The following is an 18991-nucleotide window of genomic DNA, read 5'->3' as shown; positions in this document are numbered from 1 at the left end:
TTCCTATAACATTATAAGAGGCAAATGGCATGGTACTGCAAATGAAAGAGTTTATTATGCTGATTGGTGGCTATTTTTTACACCATAATTATTTCACCACTAATTACTGAAGGGTGATAAATTATAATATGTATGTGTTGAGCTGGATCCTCAAAAACATTTAATAATTCATGGTTGCAATTACACACGATCTTGAAATGTGGCTCACGCTTGATCTGCTGAAAATACTCCATTCAAATTCCTGACACAATATTCACGGTGAATTTAACTTTTCACAATACAATTCCTGTGAGGAAGCCATAAAATGCAGTGTCAATTATCTTCAACCCTCTCCTGAACTTGAAATGGAGCCAAACCACATGACTGTGTGTGTTGTCAACACCTTCATTTTCTTTAACCATCTGGTTGACTGAAATGTTAAGAAAAAATCCAGTTTTCATTATTAGCTGTTTTTGGGATCCATCTCAACTTGTACATACATGCTAGGTATATTCATGAAAATCACTACTATCACCAAGAGGTCATAATATATATACTGAGGAGAGTATCCTACTCTCATATACCCCTGTAGAAGGGCATATCGTGAAGTTATGACGTAACGCTTCCGAGTTCTTCCGTTTCTCTTTGTAATTAATGATGTCATTAATTGAACATAATATCGATCGAATGCGTGCCTAACAACGTTGCTAGCAACCGAACTAACTCTAGCTTTCAGAATTTCTCATCGAACTACAGTACAAGCATGTCTTCATGGGTTTAGACAATTGCGTAGGCATTTCTTGCCAGGCCATTCGCGAATATGGCTATCCTGAGCGTCGAGAGTGTGGAATGGTACTAATGATTCTGCACTTTACGACTGCTTGTACGTCACAAACCACAACATCTTGTCGTTATGTCATAACTTCATGATATGCCCTTCTACAGGGGTATATGAGAGTAGGATACTCTCCTCAGTATATACTCTTGCTATCACTGATCTCTAGATTTCTGTTTAATAAAGATTATATACTTAGAAAGAAAATTTAAACAAGGGAATAGCTAGTATATAGTGAAACAAGAGAGGTTGTCTATACCTGCAGATATATGGGTATATACTAATGGGAATTTAATTCCTACACTTTAGTCTATGGGAATTAAATGTATATCTGTATATCTGCAGGTATAGGCAACCTTTCTTGTTTCACTGCTTTTAGCTATTCCCTTGTTCCACTACTTTTGTTCTTTGGTCCCTAAAATTCAAATTCTGCTACAGTGTAGATAAAATGACTTTGTAAGCCTACATTTAGATACTACTATGTGTTAGAATAATAGACACGGAATTGTGGAAGAGTTTTATTGTATATACTTACTGATATAGTTGACATTTCAAATGGTATCATTTTCTATAATAATGCTAAAAGTTATTTAAGAATCCTCCATACAGTATTACTTACAAGTCTTTTGTTAGTCTTTAAAAGATTCATGATGGTCTCAATTCATGAATTATTTTGTGTATGCATACTCATCAATATAATCACTTGTTACTGTTTTAAAATCTATATAGATATCAATGAGTGTGCCAGTTCCAATGGAGGATGTCAACACAACTGTACTAATACAGATGGTAGCTACTATTGTACATGTGTTGATCCTGCTGGGTACGCTCTTAATGGGAATGGCCACAGTTGTTCTGGTAAGCATTTTTTCACCATTACATACATTTAGATAAACTAAGAACTTGATCTTCCAAGCCCCATTGATTATACATGAACAATTTAACAATTATATATACTGTATTTGCTTGTATTTTAATTTGGCACACTATCATCACACTATTGCTGTTTACCAGTACTGCTATATATACAGTATATTAAATAGATTTAGAGTCTAGGTTCTTTTTTTTACTGCTATTACAGTTTTAATAAGATATAAAATGTGACTGATCTTTAAGTGTGCTTGACTGTTCTATTAGAGTATATTGATCTTTTTTACAAATAATAGTGGGGTATCCTGCCCTCCCCTCCCCCATCATTTTTTTGCTATCTATGATTAATGCAATAAACATTTCTGAAATTGCTACATGTACTTGCATCTGTGTGAACCTTATCACTCATGTATGGATTCTGATATTCAGTAAATAAGTAAATGAGCAAAAGCAGGAGTTCATAAATTCCACAACACGCCTTTGGTACTTTTAAGCTCCTAGCAAAAGAGATGCCTTGTGGGTGAGTGAAGCAGCTGTGAATGACTATTTTATTGACCAGTGGATTATCAACTAAAATGGATGTTTGTTGTGAACAGAAATATAAATGTGACTGAATTTGACAAAACAAGGCTTCCACACACATCCACTTCTATAACTTTGAAGCACCATAACTCATTGTAGAAGTATGCCATTAGCTTCACATTTTGACCTGGAATTGTACCATGCTATGGAAGAATGGTGTGAAAAGTTTTTGTCAATAGCTTGCTGATTACTCAAGTTACAGTTGGTTAAATTCAGAGAATTGGATGTGTGTGGAAGACTTGTTTTGTCAAATTCGGTCACATTTTAATAAGTACATGCAGTATAATATACGTATTACTGTAAAGGTGCAATTGATGATGTGCACTGTACTAAGACTATGTTTTGTATAGATATCAATGAATGTCAAACTGATAATGGAGGATGTACACAAACATGTGATAACACTGATGGATCTTACCAGTGTTCCTGTTGGAATGGATATGAGTTGACTAGTGATGGTCATATTTGCACCGGTAAGTAAACTATTTTATACACTGTAAATTATCAAAGTTAGCTGCATTTTATACATAGTTGTTTAATGTTTATAGAACTTTGCATGGGCGAGATCGAAGGAAAAGTGTACTTTAAATTTCATGAAGTACACTGTAGGGCAAACAATGCTTTATTGCCCACAAAGAGTGCTTTATTGCACTGCAAAGAGTTCTTTATTGTACGAATAAAGCACTCTTTGTGGTACAATAAAGCACAGTTGCCCACGTGCTCTAGTGCAGGCTAATAGCCCGTGGCGCTCATGCCAGTCTGACTAATCACCCAAGCAGGTGAAGGCTGATAGCCCTCGCTGTGCTGAGTGGTCCATCACCCCAGCCAACATGAGTTCTACCACTGGATTGCTTTTATAGACATATCTAAATACTTTGATAATGGGTGGGAGAAGGTAACGTTGCTGTTACGTTTGTTAATGTAAATGGACAAGTCCTGTAGATATCACAGAAATACTTCACCATGTGTCACAATAGAATCGATTGTGGATTGTGATCAAAACCTGCCAGAATACATGATGAACATCTACCATGCCAAACTATGGTGAACTTTACATGTGAATTACTTTGTAAAACTAGTTTGTGTTCTGCTAATAATTCTTGCAATGGGTGTTAATTATGAGTCCTAGTGTGTATGGCTACAAGCTACGACTAGAAAGTTCCATAAATCATTTAAAGCATTGTCTTGCTCGTGCTATATGAAAATTAAAGCACGAGGAGTGCAATTACTGACAGCGTATAATAACTTTTCAGGAATATATTCCAATGTATGTAATCACAGTATAAAAACAGCCAAGAAGGTGTGGCCTTCAAAACAAGTTGTAAAAAAATCACATGATAAGAAATGGCTGCAATGCATGATATTATTACATTATTAGCATTAACATCATTGCAGCTATTTCTTGGTCATTACCTTTCATTGCACAACTTTTATTTTTAGACCACATGTTTTGAATTTCTGAACTTTTTATTGATGAGCTATGGTTCCTACTCTAGTTGAAAATTCCAAATTTTTGTGTACTTGTTTAAACACAGATTGGCTGTTATTATTAATATAGAAAAACCTAAGGCATGAAAAATCAGTCTGACATTCAAAACATTGCACACTCTAGACTATAACAGCAGTTCAGTGGAAAGGTAGTGGTATTACAATGGACTCTATTTGTGTCTACAGTGTTTGGATAACTCTTACATTTATGATTGTTGCCAGGGATAAGAAGAGCATAAAATTACACACTGGCACATATTGTACAAAAATAATAAAAAGCACTACATACTCTACCACCACAAACTAGTTACAAGTTAACAATGTAACTTAAATCACATAGCTCTTGTTCTTTTAATATGTGCCCACCAGCTTAATTGAACAGTCCATCCTAACTTGATGCATTTGTTGATTAACTTTTCAAAGCTTCTCTCAGCAGCTAGGCCATCCCTAGTAACCATCAGTGCATCTCTGAGGTATTCCAAATCTTCCACACATGTCAACTCAGGAATACCAGTGTACCTCATCTAATGGAGAATATGTGACTACATGTAGTTATACATGTAGTGTGTGAGCATTTACCATTGAGAATAAGTTGACTATCAAGTCAGCATGTTTCCTCAGTGACAGGAATGCTCTGCAGCTAAGATTTTTGAATTTGATGAAATCTTTACTTTTCTGAACAAAAAAGCTGCATGTAAACTTTCATAATCTTTAAGAATATTGATACATACTTCTCCTCCCATCACATGAATGAAATCCGGTGTGAGAACAAAAGGACACCATTCTCGTTTAATTTTCTATTAATACTGGTCTGTAAAGTTTATACTATTAGACTATATAACCTTACCATAAAGTGTTTAACATTTCCTAAGAAGTGACCAAAGTCAATATGAAATAGGTTACCTGATGTAGTCACCATAATGTTGTCGTTGTGTCTGTCCCCAATACCCTACACATTAAGTTGTGATACACATACACTACCTCAAGTCATTGATCTTACCAAAACATATGTGGCTACTGAATACCCAGCACATGATCTGACAAACTTGTTAATTGCTGCCTCAAGGAGATCAGGATCCTTCTCACCAAACTGACTAGAAAACAAGTTACAGAATTTAGAGTTAAATGTAGTTTCATGGCATACTCTCTTTGGTGATCTTCAATCCACTGGAGCAACTTGGTGTTGTCTGTTATCCCAGATATCTGAAATAACACTATAAAGTCTGCAACTACATAATTTTTATTGTATCAAAGGAAAACTCACATCAGCCACAGTCTTAGCATCCTTCACAACTTCTATGATTCCTGAGTTAGGTCCAGTGGCCACACACCCATAGGGAATCAAGCATAAGTCCAGACCATCTTCTTGCCATATCTGCAAGAAACGTAATGGACAAACGTCTACAACATGATGAAGACTACCCTGTCAAAGAGAGTTAGCATTTGTAGAGTCAACATATCCTGACGTAGATCATCTCCACTCTTCACAATCATCTTGTATGGGACTGGCTGGGTGGCACTTGGATGAATATTATTCATCCATAACCACATTGGCATCTACATGTGATACATGCATACAATTTAATAACACCAGCAAAGCTCTTACTTTTTTTGACTGCATCACTTTGCATTTTTCTGGCTTGAGGTTACCATACCTCATCCTAAACAATGTAATGTGTGATGTGTTTAACACAAGTAGCTATACACGTGACCAGATTTGCAAAAAGGTTCCTTTTCCACACATTTTACATACCAGCAAACAAAATGTCATAGCTGTTGACGTCTTACACTGATTAAGTTGATGTTTGCATCAATATGCAGCCAGATATTGTAGTTACACTCATGGAAACTTTCAGATGATTATATGCAACGATTATAAAGTTATGAGGTTGTGAAGTTCAAAAAATTGGTCAAATTTTGTGTGTGAAAAGTACCTTTTTGCAAATCCGGTCACATGTGCTGCATCAGTACCTTGGGTTGTATGGTGGGATCACTGTTTTATTGGAAAACTCATGCTTCATTAACAACTGTTTTAGCATTTTCTGACTGTCTGAAGCAGTGTGACACTTAGCCTTCTGCAACTGTACATTGTGTGAACAAGGTATAATTACTGTGTACATATTGTTTGTTGGCCATCTACCTCGTTTGTGATTTTCTGAAAATATTCCAATGTAGACACTTGATTTATAATACTATCCTAATGCATAAAATTAATATCGATGTTTCTTTACTCCTCATGCTCATTGCATGTTTCCTTACCAGCATGGCTTTTCCACAGCCTACAAGATAAGCCTCCAACAATGTGTCGTATCTTGCTGTATACTGAGGATTTTGAGCTTCACACCGTGAGTGCCTGGGAGTAGAACATAGACAGCAGCTTTTAAAATAAAAAATACAATGCTCACCAAAAGAAAAAGTGTCCTATTAATTTGTTTTGTAATGCTCTCTCTAGTAGGAATCTAGCCAGAGCACTGTCATGATTGATCTCAAACTTTAGTGCCTATATCAGGAGCATTACAGCCATGATAAATGTATCAGTTGGTACTACGTACCTGCACTAGTTGTAATAGATAACTGATCAATTCATCATCATTTAGTTCCCTCAGCCTCTCAACAGCAAACGCTCGAACAAACTCATCTGGACAGTCACAGTCTAGTAACTTGAATGCTACCTACAGAACAAGAGTGATACATGAATGCTAAAGAATAAAATGTGACCGAATTTGACAAAACAAGGCTTCCACACACATCCAATTTTCTGACTTTAACCAGCTGTAACTTGACTACTCAACAAGCTATTGGCCCAAAATTTTCACAAAGTCCATCCATAGCATAGTACAATACCAGGTGAAAAATTGAGACTAATGGAATACTGCTACATTGAGTTATGGTACTTCAAAGTCACAAAAGTGGATGTGTGTGGAAGCCTTGTTTTGTCAAATTCGGTCACAAATTATTGTACAGTATGTACATACAGCAAGTGGCAGTGACTCCTTTAGACTATTAATAAAATCATATGCCTCAGTGACTTGCTGAGGATCTGACCAATCAACTCTCCAAATATAGGATGGCAGATTCTAAGCAGGAAGGAATTTATCAAGTCTGTATCTACAGAATAAAAATCACTAACCAATACCATTCTCTTGTCAGTGCTCATAACCTTAAAAATGGAACTGATGCCACTTTTGTAGCTACTGGTGGATGAAGTCCTACAAATTTAAGCTGTATATATATCAGTAGTTAACAGTTACTAATGCACCGTGTTTTAGCCACGTGAGTAGGAACATCATTGGGAAAAACTACTGGATGAACAAAATGTTCAAATTCTATTGTTAACTTTACAGCATCAGAGTCAGAATTATTGGCAACAGGTCCAATTGGATTAGGATCACAGGAAAACCTTTCAGCATTGCCTATGTCTTTTTCATTGAATCTTGATGTAGGCCACATTTTCACTTCATGTACTCCAACTTTCAGTAAATTCCTATTCACATAATAGTTATGATACAGTCAATATAGCAATGAATATTAGCCACCTGTAATCTACCAATGAGATGGTTGCCCAAAATAGCTCTAAACTAGTGTTATTGTTTGCTGAAGTACTTGGTTTTCTGTACTTCCCATCTTCTTTTATAACAATCATCAGTCTTGTGGCCTATGTGCATATATAAACTGATCCACTTGCCATCTAGTTGTATACAGTCGGTATATTTACCTTTGGAATATTGCTTTTGTTAATATCAAATGTGATGGCTTGGTCTAAAACAATTTTTTTGTGTGAAACAGTGGCTGAAATCTTTTCTGCTTCTCTAAGTAACTTTCCACCAACATACATTCCAATTTCTAGTTCAATATTGCAAGAATTTTTTCTATAGATCTGATATGGTATGTTTGAAATCATTTTGATGCAGACCCTATAACAATTTTGTAAAGGTACAAAATTACCCATACCACACTAAACATTACTTTAATGGAGACATCAAGTTCCATAGGGAGATACCATTAATACAGTCGAGTAGGTGATCATGAGTAGGAGCAGTACCAGTGAGTGGGTCAACCAAAGGCCACTACATAGAGCAAACTGGTGAAAATTAAATGTTTCAACGTATACCTTAAACTTACATCAGCCGAAAGCAGCTGATCATCAAAAGGCGATGGTTTTGATACAACAGAAAAATGTAAATCTTCTCTCTTAAAAATTGCCCTGCAGATATCCATTAAAGCTGTGGATAATGATTCTGCATTAACTACCTTCGAATTGCCTTAAATTCAAGCAGTCTGACATCCCCAATAATGTACGTTTCCTCTCCAGTGATTTGTAGTACACAGTTGTCCATACTATGTACACGTACATATCCGATGACAGGTTAGATATAGCATATAGTTTTACCGGGAATGTATTGCATTAATGGAATGAAGAGTAGGAAGCACTTCAGCTAGTATTGATGCTGCCGTTGAATTTACTATATTTACAAAAAGTAACTTAAATACTCCAATTGTGCTTCTTACCATTTAATAAACGTTCAAGAGTAAGAAATTTTCGCACGTGAATAAACACTTTAATCAAATGGTTGGATGGAACCTGTTATTGCACACAAAACTAATACACAGGACTTTATTATGAAAATCTTAACCCTAATTGCAAAGTGTGGAGTAACAGCAGAGAGATCTAGTTCAGTCATCATGCTGTACTTAGCTGAGTCACGATATCTAGCTATTTCAACTGCAAAACTGTATTAACTTTGATGAAATATGAAACTCAATATTCCAAGTTAAAATACCTTTTAAGGGTTAACTTTGCCCAAGCTATTTCATCATCGGTCTCGTCAGTTAGTGAATGAACAGCATCAAACACTCCACTATCTCGTGTTGATATGTAACCATCAGTGCCCATCTTTGTAATAGCATGAATCTTGTCCTCGAGCATGACTTCCTTGATTTACAAGTGTTAAATGGACATTGGTACAAACATTCTACAGCTTACTACTTCAGTAGGGACACGCTTCTTTCGGACTGTAATTGTAGCAAATGATTTAGTGTGCAGAAAGTGCTGGTATAAGAAAGTGTTACAGCTACAATAAATTTGTTAAGAACCAGCTACACACATCTGTTAGCAAACATATATAATATGAGTGTGCTACCAAGTGCATGTAAGTATGCACAACAGAGGATACATGTACTGGAAGTCATCAAGCAGTTGGTAATCACGTCCACCAAGTGTGTACACAAACTGACACTCATGAATGAAACTCCATAATCTGTTAGGATGTTTCTTGCTACACAAGGAAGCAAAGCAAGTAGTTAACTGGTTTATTTCTCATGTGGTCCACACTCTAATATGTGTTTAGTTATTATTCTCATAATATTTTGTCTGTACACAGATATCTTCCAGCTTGGCTCGTAATCATATGACTCAGTTTTGTATGGTTTTCATGGAGCTTGAGGCTTGGAAGTGGCAAAAATAAGAGGATGAATGCTGAGGCTTAACCATATATTATTATCTTGTTTACATCATAAACATAGTGAAAACGCTGCATATTTTGATCGCATATATACAATCTGTACCATGCAGTCACATTCAGTCAATAGTAGAATTTGTATGCTGAGCAAGGAATTGCATTGCTCATTTATAGCTGTTTGTATAGTTATTTTCCCTCTAAATGCAGCTATAGATCCTTATAGTTACCAAAGTAGTGCATCAAACAGATCAGCTACTTGTGAAACAACTTTTCTGAGTTTTACGTAGCACATTCCGGCATTAATAATGAAAACTACCTGGACAATAATGATGACTTTACATGGTCTATATTTAGGCTGTATTAGCATTTTGGCGATCGATCTAAAAGAGATCTGACTATCAGCTGGAATTACAAGACAAAAGCAAAAGGAATGTATTTAGCATGTCAAGATGCTCTAATACTGTATGACAGTTACTGAGACAAGAACCAAGTTAGAACAAAATGTTGGATTAGGGAGCTTAGCACTTAAACACCCAAACTCTTCACCACTGGTTCTAACCTATAATTGAATCCTGAGTAAAGTTCTATCTAGCTACCAATGGAAGTTCCACAACATCCTTTCATGTGTAATAATTAGAAGTCTATAAATGTGTGGCTATTGGAGTGCAAGAAATTTTAAACACCTAGTGAAATGAATAATGCAATAAATTATACTACTATTACTACTACTACTGTAAGGTCTTTTTGAGTTCAACAACAGCAAAGATAAGAAAAGAGTGAGTAGAAAAACCATAAAGCCGGTCTATATGACTAGGTTTCAGGTATTGTTGTGAGCTATGAAAATAAGTGATGGCCATTTAAACCTTCAAAACCTTAGTTTAAAAAGTTGTGAAATCAAAAGTAGAATGGCTGAAATTTCTCCAATTTATAGCTGTTTTATAGCTGTAAGAATAAGCACTTTTTTGTGCTCTCACAGATACGAAAAAGTAGTGGTCTGTCTGGGAAAAGGTGTTAATTGAAGTAAAATGGAACTCTACAAGCAGAACACTTACTTTAATTCAGAAACTAGTTGCTCCTTTAATGTGACAAGCATAGAGTCTTCTATGGTTACAAATTTTATATCACTACACCTGTGGACACACTAACCTTTTACTACCAATGAGAATACTTCTTCACCACCAGTATAATCAGGTATTTTAAAATTGAGGTGAGTGTGTTCCCACTAAATATATAATGTTAAAAGCTATCATTTATAATTTATAGTCTATGACATACGTACCTTTGTTTGCCAGAGGTCCAGTTGTAAAGACATGTTCAACTTTTCACAAACTTTTTTAGTCAGTGGGCCAATGCAAGTCTTGATGGATTTAGCACTGACCAAACCATGTGAGAATAATGGCTTCTTAGTTGGGAAATTTGTTAGAGGTACATTTGGGCTATATGCATTGGGTACAGCTACACTGTCCATAGAGTACGCTCGAAATAAGGTGTTGGCTTTTGGTTTATCATCCACTTCTAATCGTGTTTGTGTCTGCGATTTTCTGTAAATTGCTTTCTTCCTTTTAAGAGGTGTACTTGAGAGTAGTGATGGTTGTCCGTCATCCTCCTTGTCTTCAGAGATGGTTGATATCATTGATCCCTGGGAACTGCTGGCTGAACTGAGTGCAATTGATCGTATGGGTTGACGGGGCATAGTAGCAACAGCTTCAACACCATTGGATATGGATACATATACTGAACTATGTGGTACATTGGATGCTTCTAACTCATCAGAGTCAATAAAACTCTTCAACATTGCAGATGGCACCGGTGATGGTGACTGTGCCTTGTACATGTTTAACTGCTAGCTATACAAATAATCATAAACCCTCTTTAATAAGCGTAGTACTATATGAGCACTAGCTGTGTATATAAATGAAATACAAGCCTACATAATGTGTAAACAAACACTGTTACATACATACCATCAAAATAAACAAACCTTTACCTCAGAAGCAAGTATATATAGAGAAGAGCACTGCCCACAACTAAAAACATGTAAAGTTTTACTGATACATATAGCTGTCAATAGGTATGTGCACATGATTGTTTTCCATTATATGTGCAGTATGGCTGCATGCATTCAATTGTATGGTCTTCACTGTACAAGTGTTTACACCTGATACTACATGCTGTTAACTGCATTTTGTCATCATTATGTGATAATGGACTAAAATTTTGAACAGTACAATGAATAGACTTCAGCATCATTTATCATCCCAAAATGGTAAGAGTGATTGTGAGAAGCACATTAATAGCAGAAAAAACACAGCCAATGATCTGATTCTTTTGCTGGTAATGGATTAATATTGGTAGATGAGTCATCGGATGAGTTGAGATAAGGAATTTGATATGCACAACAGTCATGATCTGACCACTAGTTGAAATGACAGTTATGTGTGTTGATAATGTTACAGCTAATAATCTACAAGTGAATAAACTATATAGACTTCCTGGAATAGAAATCACCATAAAATTGTAGCTATCTGTAAACTTCAAATGACTAAGAAATGTTGCATGATAAGTTAGTAGCTTTACTGCCAGGATGTGGAGCAATCCAACTACTGAAAATCAACTGGTCAACAAAATATACACCTAATTTATTGGTCAAAAGGACTATTATGCTTCTAATTTGTGTTGTGTAAGTGTGTAACTCTGCTCCAGTGATTTCCATTGATAAACAGTTCATATCAAAGTGGTGGTAGTTACTTTAGTGAGTACGTAAAAGTGACATACTTGGGAAGCTCAGTAATGCATGATTTAACACAACGATTTTCCTACAATTTCCCCTCTGCTACTTGTTTATTAGTTCAGTTATTAGTGCAACATTGTTTGCATTCTATCACATATCACGCATCAAAAGCAGGGGATAACTATTTCCAATAGTAAATAGTAAGCCATACAACATTAATACATTTATATCATTAATGTTGTATGGCTTACATTAAAATTGTGTATCATATTATGATACACAATTTTAATGACTTGATGGTCAAAACCAGTAGCTACTTAAAGCTTGGAGGTGTTCAAAAATAGTTTCAAGTTCAATTTGGTGTCAAAACGTCTGGTTATCCCACAATTTCCAATCTGATCTCATTCAAATTGTGATGAAACAATACACACTGCTTATTTACAAAATTACCTTCTGATACAATCATATCACATTAATCATAATGGAACATATGTGGATAGCCAATCTCAGCACAAAGTCAATGCTGAAACTGAAGCAATAATGTACTTGGATGCTAGTTTAGGAGATAGTAAAATTGGGAGTACACGAGATCGTGTGATCCATTTTTTGCCAGCTTATGGGATGTATTTAGTACCAAGAAATAACACCATGAAAACTGTAAAGTTTTATTTGTGAAATTCAATGTAAAATCCCATAATTGTGGTTTATTATTAAACTATCTGTTACCCAGTATATGGCTGCATTGAAATCAAATAGCATATCTGTATCTGTCTGTAAATGCTGAAACCCGTGATATGATGTACATGCACAATACTGCACTTATATTTCACACATAATCACATCAATGATTTCATGTTAGGGAACTGTTTACCCACAATGCAATACTGTAATTCACAGTATTGTGTTACTTACATGCATAGACAAACACACAGTATCATGTAGTGAAACAGTGCAAGACATGCATTCTTGTCAAACGTCATAAAATGCATACATGTGTTAATCTCAGAAGGCTTGGTGTTTATCTATTCTCCTAGAATTACACATTAATAAATGTATTCTTCTCCACTGCAACATTTATTAACAACTTGTGGGGTTATTAAAATGCATACCATGCAATAAAGTGTGGTTACTATTATGGAAAGAATTACAAGATCAGCAAAAGCAGCAAGCCTTATGTTGGACAGAAGCCATGGCTTTGCTGAAAGGGTACAGCATGACCTCATAATGCATTTGAATTTGTGTGAAGTAATTGAATTCAAGTAGTGATCATAAAAAAAGCCTGCATAATATCGTACCAATTCACTGAAGCACATGGTTGAATCCAGGGGGCACACTAATGCATGCGCTATGCTTCTAATTAGAGCCTAGCCATATGTTTTGGTACCCAACATAGCTAGCATGCTATAGGCTGTATAGTACGTAGTTCCTTACTCAGGATACTCTGGCAGTTAGCTCCAACATTAATTTGTTTAAATGATCATTTAAATACCATTAAAATTATTCTATTACTCAAAGAAACAAGCCTCAAATCCATAAAACATAATCATATCATCTTATTTGCCTGCTTACCGAAGAATTTGAATATCTTCATTCTGTTTTTGCAGCCAGAAAGGCCATGCATGTTATGTACATTTTTATTACTGCTGTGATAGAAGAAAAGATATCATTTCTTCATTTAAATGCCATTCTACTTGTATGCATGTATAGGACTAAAACTATACAGTGTCTTAATTAATTCGTGGTGAACACATTGAGCCAAATCTTAACTCTAGAATAATATACATACAAGTTATGGTCGTGAATCAGCACCCATATCAGTTTAGTTGTTGTATACAAATGCTCTTCCACTGTCTAGTACTATGTACGTATAACCCAAAACCACAAACCAAAACTTGGTAACCCATTCCTTGGACATTCTAGATAACACTGAAGCAATAAAGAGGTATTTGGAAATGGTGTGAAATATGCATGAGGATGTTTGCTGAGACGGTACTTCAAAACTACTCAGCATGAAAACAGCTAAGTAGTGAAAAGGTGTGGCCCCTCAAAAAAATCCAGAGTTGCAATATCAAAGACAGTGACCAAGAAGTAGCTGCTATGGTGTTAATATAAAGCAATCAAAGTACATGGGATTGCTGTCATTATTAACATCATTGTACATGGGATTGCTGTCATTATTAACATCATTGTTCAATTAAATAACTTTTAACCCTAGCTTTTCAGGAGATCACTCCTTCTTTTAGAGGTTGCATGGCTATTTTAGTGTAGATAATTATCAGAACCTACATATAATATAAAACAATCACATTTGGCATTTTTGACAATATGAATAATTGGTTCTCCACTCTATTTTGAGCAAACAAACTTTTAGGATATGCATATTTCTAGTCTTTGGGATTTTGGCAGCAAATTCCTGCAGTCATGCATGTACAATAGATTTAGTACGTATGTATGCAAACTTCACACTATTACTTAATGTTATAGATATTGTGGATTGTGTTGCTGGTAAAAACAACTGCTCTCAAATCTGTCTGGAACATCCTGGAGGATTTAACTGTACCTGTTTACCTGGTTATGTGCTACAAGAGGATGGGATTTCCTGTGAAGGTTAGAACTATATACCTCACTATGCAGCTGTTAGTATGTGAAATCTGTTATTGCAGATATTGATGAATGCTCACTAGGAATAACAGGATGTAGTCAAAGTTGCATTAATGCTCTCGGAAGTTTCAATTGTTCATGTTATGATGGATATGAGATACATCGAGATAATGCAACTTTGTGTGTTGGTATGCAATCCATTGTAGTTATAGTTTTCTATGATAATTATTGTATGGTGTATAAGATTTACCTTTCACACCTTGGATCAAGGAAACTACCAGAATTTAATGCAATATACTGCTGATGTAAAGACTGTATTCTTCTATATAGAACCCTGTCTGCATGCTCAGACAAATCCTGAGCAATCATGCTATCATTGAATGAAATGCAAGCTGTATTATGTGCTTAGCTAAGATATTATTTCCTACGAATACTAAAAAGATCAATCTACAAGTGGAACTGTGTTTCATGATCGATTGCAAGTTACCCAGATTGACTAATACCTTTTTACAAACATAACCTGAAACTACATAGTGTTACAAGGTTGATCTTTTATACAGATATAAATCACCCAAGAAATGTCTTAACTATACTGCAGGAAATTTGGTGTATATATTTGGACTACGTACATTCTTTTAGGTCCTCCTTTGTCTCCATTTCACTTGTTCCTACTTTTCACTTACCTTAGCTTTTACAGATAAGTACAGACAGCTAAACAACTGTATGTATGTAAAAAATTTACAAGATAAGACCACACCATCTGCAGTAAGTAATTGGAACAATGGGAAATGAAGATATTTTAGAATCGTGAACCCCATGGCCAACTGTAGGTATGGAAGTCATTTTAGCCCACCAACCTGTACCTGGCAATAGCACCTTAATTCTGTAACTTATTAATCATTTTTTACTGAGTAGTTAAACAGTATACAAAGCTGCTCCAATCCTTCATCATAATTTATTTGTCACAAATTTCCTTCTCATCCTACCTTCCATCCTACCTTCTCATCCTACAGTACTGTATACTGTAACAAGTTACTGCTATGATGTTTAATGCTTAATAGTAAAGTGTATTATTTTAGTTATTTGTTTTCTTCAGATATTAATGAATGTCAAACTGATAATGGAGGATGTACACAAACATGTGATAACATTGATGGATCTTATCAGTGTTCCTGTTGGGATGGATACGAATTGACCAGTGATGGTCACACTTGCATTGGTGAGTAAACTATTTTATTGTTCATCATGCACCAAAAGATTAGCATGTTTTGTGGCTCCTGCATGCACATGGTTTAGTAATATAGCTGGGTGATATGAACACTTAAAATTTGTCTTTAACAGATGTTAATGAGTGTGAGAGATTCCCCAATGGAGGATGTGATCACATTTGTACTAACACTAATGGTAGCTACTACTGTTCTTGTCGTGATGGATATGCTATTGGAAATGATACCTCCAGTTGTATTGGTATGAGTGATACATTGTGTGAGACTAATAGTTACTGTTGTGATTCAAACATTGATGAATGTGAAACTGACAAAGGAAAATGTGTACAAACATGTGTTAATACTAATGGTTCTTATCAGTGCTCTAGTAAGGGATTTGAGTTGACTGATGATAAACACAGCTGTACTGATGAGCAAATTTACAGCATGCAAGTAAACATTGCATACTGAGGAACCCAAAGGGAAATCTGAGGGTGTGGCCAGAAACACATTAAGTTAGACATGTTAGGTGACTGCTCTAGTGGAATGTCTGACTGTTCTATTAAAGTATCTTGATTGTTTGTGATATCAAATCTTGCTCTATAGTTTACTCTCTCTCTCTCTCTTTCTCTCTCTCTCTCTCTGTGTCTCTCTCTCTGTCTCTCTGTGTGTGTCTCTCTCTATAGTTTTGAGTCTAGAGACTCCCAGTACTGAAACCAGGTTATTCTGTCTTCAGACTTTGACATACAATTTACCACTCTTAGTTACTGTCTCATCATCATTTCCATATCACTGACAATGGTCTATCAGATTTAACTTTGTCGTAGTAGCCCCACACGGTAACTCTACGATCAAAGGTAACATGAGCTTGTCTTGATGGTGTGTTGTTAACAAGAAAAGCTTCAAGTAGTATGGGATTAGATGTTTGATGGCCAGTTGCAGTGGAGGCATTACTGGCATCCCACACTATTTGGGCGTCACATTTAGATAGATGGTAAGTTATCTTGTTTCTGCCGTTATTGTTTAAGGGAATGTCAAAGGCAGTTAGCACATCACTTGCATCCCCGGCATTAATAAGTTTTCTATCAGAGGTGGTATAAGTATGCCCAATAAAGTTAGTAAAAAGAATTACATTCAGATCTGTCATGACTGAGTACTTCTGGCTGGAACCTGTCTCCAACACTGCACCACCAACTATAGCTCTAGGAGTATAGATAGTGATACCTTCAATCTCCATGTATCTAGGAATGTAACCATTAATTCCTTGAGCAAATATATTGGAGACCTTAAGCTTTCCTGTTGGCGACTGAGATGTCCTTTGCTTTACTGAGGCAGCTGCTTCAATAGTAGAAACTAACATTTCTCTAAAGACTTGGCAACCTTGTTATTTAATGTTTCTGAGAATTTTGGCACTACAGTATATATACGTAGCTTGCCAGGTATTTTTGTGTGACTTCATAAAACACACTCATCCTCCATCATTTGAAATGCTTAGCTAATATACTAAAACTTTGATATTTCTTTAGCAACAAATGTACTGTAAATCAAACTGACAATGAAACCAACAGCAATTATTCCATGTAGCATAGACTTACTCAAGGGCTGGTCTTCATGCAATCTTCTGCTATAATTTTTCTCACCCAAAAGAAGTATTGATGTTCTTATACATGTAATAGTTGGTTTTTACCAAACCTGTGGTGAATATCAACAGGGAGAGATGTATTATTGAAATGGCCACACACAGTTATAATTATGAAGCAAAACATGAATTGTGGTGTAATGACAGTAAAGTTCTACTTAACTGTACATGGTCTGAACATACAGTACAACCCTTCAAAAGTAAATAAAATACTAATACCTACAAAACAACTGATTACCTGTTGCTCAAAATTTTATTAATAGGTGACTGGTTACTTCAGACACATTATAAGTTGGCAAGAAACCTCATTGACCAGAGTAATTAACAGGGTAGTCAAATTTCACAGTCACAGTGTAAGGCTAGGGGTTAGTGTCCTCTACTCAATTTGCTACTAACATACAGTATAGGTATGTGTAGTTAATTGATACCATTTTTGTCTAGCAGTATATAGCTAGCGAGACCAAATAATTGGCTTGCATATACATATACTGTTATTTGATGTTATTGTTTCATGTATTATTTTATAATTATAGTCATTAAGGGATCTGCATCTAAATCTGAACAGGTAAAATAGGTACATTTATTATTTGCATATCTATCAATTTTCCAAATGATGCAGGGAAGCAGTGGTGGATTAAATGTCGTACCAATAGCTGGTGGTATTTCAGGAATTGCTGGTGAGTGATTTAATGGAGTTGTTTTGCTAACATTACATAACATGTTTTTTTCCACACTGTAGTTTTAGTTTTGGTGGTTATTGTAATAATCATAATTGTTGTGGTGAGAAGAAAACGAAGAAGTAGGAGTATTTTAAGCCTAACTGCAGCAGCAGCAGCTCGAGCAACTGATAACAAAACTTACCAGTTAGAACTGAAACTGAAGAGAGATGACACTGTTCAAAATACAAATTATGCCATACCAGCAGTTGCTAAACAAGAAAATATTTACGATAACCCTGAATATTCCACCATCAACACTTACAATAAGCCTGCTGATGACCATCCTACTAACTCTTATGTAAATCTGCAACAAGGAAATGATCATGTGTATGATGTCCCTAAAGTTAAAAAAACCAGTACATCCAGCTTGTCTTTAATGCATCGTAAAGAGAGCAAGAGCAGATATGAGCGATTATCAACTGTTGAAGAACCTAGAGATGACCCTTAGCTGACTGCGTGCAGGTTTGAACTGCTGTTGATTTCGTATATAGTAAAATTATTACGTACTTATGGTTCTCCTGCCTTTATAAGCTGTTATATATATAATCTAAAATCTATCTTATATTAAGCTATAATTATGGATATGTTGTAAACGGTGATTTAGATTAGAATTACACATAAGTAGCATCCGTTCTATTATTAATAATTGATTAAAGACGCAGTCTTTTACTTGCTGACAGTATTATTTGTTTCTGTGCATGGATTCAAGCTAAATAACTGGAATGCTTTATGAATCCTTTCTTACAGCAGACAATGATTAGCTACATATTTGAAAATCAGTTAAGTATTGGTAGAATATTAGTTGACCATGATCAGCATTGTAATTCTATATGCATGCAATACATATTTGCAGATACTGTGTTAGCAGTACAATGTGTGCTCA

The 18991-nt window shown here is 35.5% G+C and overlaps 2 protein-coding genes across 9 annotated transcripts in view; one reads left to right on the top strand and one right to left on the bottom strand.

Moving 5' to 3' along the window:
• Window positions 1-18762, top strand: part of LOC136266726 (matrilin-2-like) — a 28031-nt gene extending 9269 nt beyond the window's left edge. The window contains exons 10-18 of the mRNA XM_066061747.1: window positions 1544-1672; window positions 2617-2739; window positions 14429-14551; window positions 14608-14733; window positions 15642-15764; window positions 15887-16012; window positions 17923-17954; window positions 18009-18066; window positions 18129-18762. Coding sequence (XP_065917819.1) covers window positions 1544-1672; window positions 2617-2739; window positions 14429-14551; window positions 14608-14733; window positions 15642-15764; window positions 15887-16012; window positions 17923-17954; window positions 18009-18066; window positions 18129-18556 — 1268 coding nt within the window. The 3' untranslated portion in view covers window positions 18557-18762. The remainder of the gene's footprint in view (window positions 1-1543; window positions 1673-2616; window positions 2740-14428; window positions 14552-14607; window positions 14734-15641; window positions 15765-15886; window positions 16013-17922; window positions 17955-18008; window positions 18067-18128) is intronic.
• On the bottom strand, window positions 3943-11256 carry LOC136266719 (phosphatidylinositol 4,5-bisphosphate 3-kinase catalytic subunit gamma isoform-like). 8 transcript variants are annotated; one of them, XM_066061730.1, is made up of 32 exons: window positions 11201-11256; window positions 10493-11060; window positions 10360-10435; window positions 10266-10314; window positions 8929-9030; window positions 8739-8826; window positions 8536-8687; window positions 8389-8485; window positions 8264-8336; window positions 8145-8217; window positions 8006-8092; window positions 7877-7958; window positions 7721-7821; window positions 7470-7668; window positions 7291-7409; window positions 7014-7238; window positions 6885-6963; window positions 6730-6831; window positions 6307-6426; window positions 6160-6254; window positions 6014-6107; window positions 5895-5951; window positions 5726-5835; window positions 5361-5415; window positions 5177-5311; window positions 5019-5129; window positions 4899-4957; window positions 4755-4848; window positions 4602-4703; window positions 4486-4551; window positions 4334-4429; window positions 3943-4278 (listed from the first exon to the last, which is right to left on the bottom strand). In XM_066061730.1, the coding sequence occupies exons 2-32, from the start codon at window positions 11045-11047 to the stop codon at window positions 4087-4089; spliced, it is 3645 nt and encodes a 1214-aa protein (XP_065917802.1). In that variant the 5' UTR covers window positions 11048-11060; window positions 11201-11256; the 3' UTR covers window positions 3943-4086. The 8 variants fall into 8 exon arrangements, with proteins under 8 accessions (XP_065917802.1, XP_065917801.1, XP_065917805.1 ...); XM_066061729.1 differs by having other exon boundaries at window positions 10493-11140; window positions 11201-11248; XM_066061733.1 differs by having other exon boundaries at window positions 10266-10311; window positions 10493-11140; window positions 11201-11248.
• Window positions 18763-18991: the final 229 nt, after the last annotated feature.

Source organism: Dysidea avara, chromosome 9, assembly GCF_963678975.1.
Source record: "Dysidea avara chromosome 9, odDysAvar1.4, whole genome shotgun sequence".
NCBI lineage: Eukaryota > Metazoa > Porifera > Demospongiae > Dictyoceratida > Dysideidae > Dysidea > Dysidea avara.
This window is presented reverse-complemented; position numbering and strand designations above follow the sequence as displayed.

Excerpts from the sequence above, each read along its gene's own strand:
- LOC136266719 (XM_066061730.1), bottom strand. The coding sequence starts at position 11,047 with ATGTACAAGGCACAGTCACCATCACCGGTGCCATCTGCAATGTTGAAG. Across the intron at positions 6,255-6,306 it reads ATCTATTACAACTAGTGCAG|GCACTAAAGTTTGAGATCAA; the intron begins GTACGTAGTACC and ends CTCCTGATATAG. Across the intron at positions 5,130-5,176 it reads TGCTAACTCTCTTTGACAGG|ATATGGCAAGAAGATGGTCT; the intron begins GTAGTCTTCATC and ends CGTTTCTTGCAG.